General features: G+C 45.8%; 2 protein-coding genes across 2 annotated transcripts; both read left to right on the top strand.

Moving 5' to 3' along the window:
• The first annotated feature begins 2909 nt into the window (after window positions 1-2909).
• LOC114794217 (histone H2B 1/2) lies at window positions 2910-3620 on the top strand. Its single transcript, XM_028986628.1, has one exon. The coding sequence runs from the start codon at window positions 2930-2932 to the stop codon at window positions 3302-3304; it is 375 nt and encodes a 124-aa protein (XP_028842461.1). The 5' UTR covers window positions 2910-2929; the 3' UTR covers window positions 3305-3620.
• Window positions 3621-5941: 2321 nt separating this feature from the next.
• Window positions 5942-7171, top strand: LOC114793934 (histone H1-like). The gene has a single exon (XM_028986111.1). The coding sequence runs from the start codon at window positions 5998-6000 to the stop codon at window positions 6625-6627; it is 630 nt and encodes a 209-aa protein (XP_028841944.1). The 5' UTR covers window positions 5942-5997; the 3' UTR covers window positions 6628-7171.
• Window positions 7172-7300: the final 129 nt, after the last annotated feature.

Below are 7300 nucleotides of genomic sequence, written 5' to 3'. Positions count from 1 at the left end.
GAAACACAGCAGTTTGTGCTCCTTCGCGTCATGACAGATGATCGGGGTACATTGGAAACAGTAACTTTTGTGGAGGACTGCGAAAATCGGAGCAACCTGCACATACCATATGGTCCTCGTCTGTTAATTAATGTGTGTGACTTGCGCCCTCTGCAGGCAGCAGCTCTTTCGATTCTATTCCTCATTATTTTTTAATTATGTCTAGTTTATATTGCTTCTAAAAGGGCCACAGAAGTCTGTGTCACATTTTTATGAACAATAGTTTATTACACAAATTAATACTATATCTAAAAATACTGGATCCAGACTGTAAACATTCTGAAAAAAATCTGAATGTGCGTATTTTCTATTTTTACTCCTTAATTATGGAACTTCAAAAAGCATTTTTTTTTTGCTCTGAAAAGCAAAGACGGAAAATGCACTTCCTTCAAAACGTGTTGGTGTAGCCTTTAGTACACTGTCTGCATAGTCCTCTATCAACTTTAAGAGGAAAATGCCCAGTCATGTCCATGCAAACTTCCCTTGGTGGGTGTGCTTTTGGCGTTATGCTTGTCCTGGCAGCTGGAGATTGAAGACTGTCGCCCCCCTATTGGCACTGAGACAGCTGTGGTGATCAGGATAAGAGAGGATGCCAACTGGGCCTGAAACAGTCTTCTGTTAAGCATCTCTTTCTTTGGGATATTTAAAGTTTTGCAGTCCCGTTTGCACAGGAGCCAAGCTCTCAACACAGCTAGAATGATGTGCAGTGGTAGGGCAGTGCTGGCCTAGAGGATAAGGAAACTAACCCGTAATCACAAGGTTGAATTCCGAACAGCAAAGGTGCAGAGGACACATTTCGTAGTGTCACCGTGTGCTGTGCTGCAATCACTTCACTTCACCAGAAGTTGTAAATGTACCAGTGGTCAGACCTCAGTGCAAATGAGTTCTGCATTGGTACACACCAAAATCATAAAATATAGCAGATATTGTTTGTCTTGCCACGCATGTATTGCTTGATGCTGCTGATTTTTTCCCTGAAAAGAATCATCATTTCATCCACAGAGTTGTGTTCTTCAGGAACCACCTGTAGTCATCTCTCTCTGAAAGCATCAAGCCATGGTCTGAGTTTCCAGAATTTGTCAGAGGTTTGTTCCATCTCAGACACAGTTAGATTGTTCACAAAATGTATTTGTAAAGAGAGACTGGAATCTGTTCCATGACATTTCATCTGAGACATGACTGTATTGTGTGTCTGCTTCCCAGCACATGCAAACTCCAGACATTTGAACTATACCCATCTTCAGACACATGCCAATCATCATCTGCTCTATTCCCCTTTTCTTGGTGTTTATGGAGGTTGCATTTTGTTCTGAGAACTGTACTGATTGGTGTTATCAGACAGAGTCTGGATCATGTTCTCTGTCACAAACTTCTGAAGGTAGTCCAGTGGAGTGCGGAGGGATGGGACACATTAGTGATATCCTGACCAGAAAAATCAGTAGAGGGACAAATGAAATCAGTCTCAGGGCATTGTCTGGGCATGTGGATTCACTGTTTCTGTTGGGTTGGGAGCATCAGCAGTAAGGTGGTAGTTTGCGACTTTATTTTCCTTCTCCACTTCACTGATATTTCCATATGCCTCATCATCACTTGACTCTGACTCCAAGGACATTTCCAAGCCACCGACCCCATTCTGGATGGCCTCAATAATGTCCTTCATGTAGTACATGAGGCAACTCTTCATGGTTTCAGGCATTCTGAAATTTAAAACAACTGATTATTTTCCAGGCTACTGCGAAATAACCGTGGCTTTTAGGTTTAATTAAAAGCTTGACCAATTAACAGTAGCTATGTCAACAAAAAAAGATTCACACACTCCAGACTTACATCCCCACCTCCCAGAACATCACCTCATAATTCAAGCTCAGAAGCAGTTATTTGGCAACCAAGCAGAGGACCAGTACTACAGTATTTTTCAAATTATGCTCCAGAATTGTTTCTGTCATAAAATACACCATTCATAATCTTATTGGAATGTGTTATTACTAATGTAATGCAAAACTGTATTTTAATCTAAACTCAAAAACGGTTAAAATTGGTACAACTATAACAACTGATAAAAAACAGTGATGTTTCTCTTTGTATTTCCACCATCAAACAAGTGGAAAGTAAAATTCCTCAATATGATCTGCAAGGTGCAGACAAAACTTTTGCTGTTTGCAAAACCCACTGTTGTAAAACAGCTCATAATCTCACAATATCACTATATTCAATTGTGTTTAAAACAATCATGATCTACAAACATGAATATTTCAAACATTTAACTACAAGGCAGGTTCCCAAGCAATGTAATTTTTTTATAGACTTAAATGTGATGTTGAAAAATTACAACAGTGGGTCTCTGGGGGCTAGACTGTACAAATCAAACAATAAAACACGTTTCTGGGAAAAAAATGAGTAGAGGATTTTTTTTTCTATTAATTAAATTGGCGCCTATTTTCTTACGTAAGACAGAAATTGTGGAACATCAAATATTTTAATATATTATAAATCTTTTGTGCTTAAAAAAAGCAAGGGAAAGGTGGACAATAAAACAGAACTAACTAATGAGACGATGTTTCTTAAAACAGTTCAAATAAAATAAATGACAGCAAGAGAAGAGAAAAGGCAGTGAGAGCGGGAATTTTACAACAAAAGATCGGGGTGACGAAGCACAATGGGCCACATTCCGATTCTTTGTCCGGCTGTGCGCATGCGCAGCGGTCCAGCGCCCAAATTTAAAGTCGCCAATGGCAGCGCGCGAGCGCCCGCACGGGACCGGTTGCTGTGTGACGTCGCGTCGAATCCGGCGGCAGGAACTTCGCCGCTCATTTACATACACGCGTCAAACTAGCGACGCCGACCCGCAGTCGTCGGCAGTTTCCGTTCGAGTCCCTCGACGAGCGCTGCGATGCCCGAACCAGCGAAGTCCGCGCCGAAGAAAGGCTCCAAAAAGGCCGTCACCAAGACGGCGAGCAAGGGCGGCAAGAAGCGCAGGAAGACCAGGAAGGAGAGCTACGCCATCTACGTGTACAAGGTGCTGAAGCAGGTCCACCCCGACACCGGCATCTCCTCCAAGGCGATGGGCATCATGAACTCCTTCGTGAACGACATCTTCGAGCGCATCGCCGGCGAGGCGTCCCGCCTGGCGCATTACAACAAGCGGTCCACCATCACGTCGCGGGAGATCCAGACCGCCGTGCGGCTGCTGCTTCCGGGCGAGCTGGCCAAGCACGCCGTGTCTGAGGGGACCAAGGCGGTCACCAAGTACACCAGCTCCAAGTGAAGCAGTCCATGGGCTGTCTTCAAAAACAAAGGCTCTTTTAAGAGCCACCCAGACGGTTCGCTACAAAGGCGACGTTCCACATCTCACAATATGGATCACTGAAAAATCGATATATCCCTGGAGCTCGAACTTATGAAAACATGAAATTTTATTTACATTTGCTAGATATAAGTGGAAATTATGATTCTGCCTGATTGCCTAAGCCTTAAAAAAAACTGAGTGAAGTGATTGTCACTTGTGATACATAGCACACGGTGCACAGAGTGAAATTTGTCCTCTGCATTTAACCCATTACCCTGAGTGACCAGTGGGCAGCCATGACAGGCGCCCAGGGAGCATGCGGGGATGGTGTTTTGCTCGGGATTCGAACCGGCAACCTGATTAGGAGGCCGCTTCCTTAACCGCTAGGCCACCACTGCCCCATGATCATATTTTTTTTATAAAACCGAGCTGCTGTAGTGAGTTGTCCCCCCCCCCCCTTAGTTTACTGTTGAGTTACATTCTGTACCTGCTAATATTGAATTCCATTTTGTTTGTCTAGATCTTGCTCTTCTTAACTGAAAAGACGGAAGGCTTCAGTAATAAGCTGGGTCCCAGTGAGACAGTATTTCAGAATGTATTCACCAAGAGATACTTCAGACGACTTGTGTAAATTGTCCTGGATAAGGCTGTAAAGGTGACTTGTGAATGGACCATGAAGCATCCATGCACATACAGTAGCCATGCTTCATCGTTGGATGGACTACCCCACCTCACCACAGCCCTCACAGGCCCTTACAGCATACTGTTGTATATTTTAGTTTATCCAAATGAAAACAGGGTGGCATTAGTTTGTAGAACAGGATTCCTCCAATTTGGCCTGGCCGTAATTCCATTTATTGGGATTAAAGTGAAGTGATCGTGATACACAGCAGCACAGCACAAGGTGCACACAGTGAAATGTGTCAGCCATGACAGGCGCCCGGGGAGCAGTGTGTGGGGACGGTATTTTGCTCAGTGGCACCTTGCCGGATCGGGATTCGAACCAGCCACCACTGCCCCATGTAATGGATCTGTTTTGCATAAAAACACACACATATCCAATACACCATTTAAATTTTCTCTTATGTCCAATAAGATTATTTTCTAGGACTATTTATTTGCTTATTTGAACATTAAACTCTTATATTATACAGTCGACATATTGCCTGTGCTAATTTTTTTTTTTTTTACTGCTCTTATCTTTTACAGTCCACTTTCTGCAGCGAAAATGTACATTTCCTACTCTTGGGACTAATAAAGGATCATTTTATTTTATATTAATCCTTTGATCCCCCCTGTACCACCTGCGCACCACAGTCCCGTTCCCCACAAATGTAGTCATATTCGACGTTCATGCTGCAATTCTATTTTAAACTAACAGTTTATCTGTTGATGCTAAGGCTGCACGGCTGATGTTTTTTAAAAATCTGGCATCAATTCAGTTTATTCAGCCTAGCGTTTAAAACAAAAACAGCACAGAACTGCATGTTTGTTCTATCGACATGTCAGTTTATAACATTAGTTATGTTTGCTTATAATATTTTACAGGTAATCAAACATAACTTACCTGAAGTCACATTAAACCAGGTGTGCTCTTAAGGCAATCTGATCAATCTGAAGATTACTGCCTATATAGTGTCGACCTTGGACCTTTTAAATACATACAAATGACATTATTCACGTAATTATCGTATGAGTCGCCATTTCTATTCTATTTCACGAATTGGTTGTAAGAGGCCATCTTACTAGAGCTCTGTTGTGTTGGCTGGTTCCTTTTAGCCACATCTTATCTTTGCTCAACTATATCTTTCCAAACCTTACGCTGTACGGTCGATGTAAAGAAGTTGCTTTTTCTAACGCGAATTGTTAAATGTAACTCTTGATAATTGTACGACCATAATATATTTTTCCCGCGCCACATCTGGATAGGTCGCGCCACAAAACCGTTCACTGGCTTACGTTCATTAAAAACATAATAATACAAAAACCGTTCATCTGGGCCATCGCAGATTTTTGGAACACCCATCGGACTTAGTAAAGCCTCGGAGAAATATGAATATGCGCCTGTGAGAGACTGACCTCGTCGAGTCGCGTCGCAGGCTGGCGGGTCACCGCAGTCACCCGCGTCGCCGGACTGTGTTTCGGCGCGCACACTAGCGCTCCTCTTTCCGATCCCCCGCACCCCGGTCTCCCGCTCCCGACCCCGCCAGACAACGGCCAACAACCTCGGCTAAGCACGCGTCGACGTTGCACGGTCGACACGGTCGCTTTAACCACTTTTATTCGCGCGATAGTGCGACAAATGTTGCATCCCCCGTCCATTTCTCCCGGTGCCCCGCGCGTTTTCAAGCTTGCGCGGAGACGCAAATCCGCCCATCGCGAATTTTCACCGTCGGCACGGAAGTGCAGGGTCCCCGCTTCGTGGCCAGTCCACTTTGGGCCGCCGCGCTGCGCTGGAAGGGCGCGTTTTTCGCAGAAACGCGGAGGGAGAAAACACAAGTGGGAGCCGCTCGCGGAAGCGGGAGCGGGCTGAAGGGCGGGCGTTGAGTCTACAAGGTTCTCGTCGCTGCTTTAAGACCAGCCCTCCCGCTCACGTCGCGCATCCCTCGACCGCGCGGTCAGCGAATCAGCAGCGAGTCCAGCGAAGCAACTACGACTGCGGCGCTACTACCATGGCAGAGGTCGCACCAGCCCCAGCCGCGGCGCCCGCCAAGGCACCCAAGAAGAAGGCGGCGTCCAAGCCCAAGAAGGCCGGCCCCAGCGTCGGCGAGCTCATAGTCAAGGCCGTGTCCGCTTCCAAGGAGAGGAGCGGCGTCTCCCTGGCGGCCCTGAAGAAAGCCCTGTCCGCCGGCGGCTACGACGTGGAGAAGAACAACTCCCGCGTGAAAGTGGCCGTCAAGTCCTTGGTGACCAAAGGCACCTTGGTGCAGACGAAGGGCACCGGCGCGTCCGGCTCGTTCAAGCTAAACAAGAAGCTGTCGGAGCCCAAGAAGAAGCCCGCCGCTAAGAAGGCTCCCGCCAAGGCGAAGAAGCCCGCCGCTAAGAAGGCCGTCGCGGCCAAGAAGCCCAAGAAGGTCGCGGCGAAGAAGCCCGCCGCGGCGGCAGCCAAGAAGTCTCCGAAGAAGGCGAAGAAGCCCGTCGCGGCCAAGAAGGCAGCGGCCAAAAGCCCAAAGAAAGCGAAGAAGCCCGCGACTCCGAAGAAGGCCGCTAAGAGCCCAAAGAAAGCCAAGGCGGTGAAGCCCAAAGCTGCGAAGCCGAAGAAGGCCGCCAAGCCCAAAAAGGCAGCGGCAAAGAAGAAGTAATTTCCGTGCTTCATGTTCTGAACCCCAAAGGCTCTTTTAAGAGCCACCCACTTCTTACCCAAAAGCGCTTCTGTTCCGATGTTGTTTTTTTTTTTTGTTTTTTTTTTCTACACGTACCTATATACATGTTCAGAGTATATATTTATCGATTTAATTTAGGGTAATAATCATGAAACCCATTTATTAACAATATTAAACCAATAAGTAAGCGTAGTTAAACGTGGGCAGCGTTTCAGAACGGAATTGTCCGAAGTTAAGTCCGGGCGCCCTTTTGGCGCCTGAATTTCAAAATCCACTCCGATGCGGTACAGAAGCGAAGGCTGCCCCGCCAATCATAGTATCCGACCGATTTTTATTAAATTACATTTATTCAGAGAGTCCAAGGCGGGCGACGAGACAATGAATTGCGCCTTTCTGTGTACATAGACGTGTTTATTTTAGACATCACGGAATATTTTGTCTTCGTTTATTTAATTTTTTTTATTGAAGTTACTTTTGTTTAATAGTGCTATTATGGTTTTAGAAATAAAGGCGCAATCCGTGACTGCATTTAACTCGCTTATAGATCTTAAAATAAGTCTTTCTATAGGACAGGCTAAACAAGGACTACTATGACGTCGTTGACAACGCTGTTCTCTGATTGGCCCGGCACAACGTCCCCTTGGCCAATGAG

The sequence above is a fragment of the Denticeps clupeoides genome, chromosome 7 (genome assembly GCF_900700375.1).
Source record: "Denticeps clupeoides chromosome 7, fDenClu1.1, whole genome shotgun sequence".
Lineage (NCBI taxonomy): Eukaryota > Metazoa > Chordata > Actinopteri > Clupeiformes > Denticipitidae > Denticeps > Denticeps clupeoides.
Note: the sequence above shows the minus strand (reverse complement) of the source record. Positions and strands in the feature narration are given on the sequence as shown.

What these genes read in the sequence shown, in the direction of transcription:
- LOC114794217 (XM_028986628.1), top strand. Translation starts at nt 2,930, where the DNA reads ATGCCCGAACCAGCGAAGTCCGCGCCGAAGAAAGGCTCCAAAAAGGCC.
- LOC114793934 (XM_028986111.1), top strand. Translation starts at nt 5,998, where the DNA reads ATGGCAGAGGTCGCACCAGCCCCAGCCGCGGCGCCCGCCAAGGCACCC.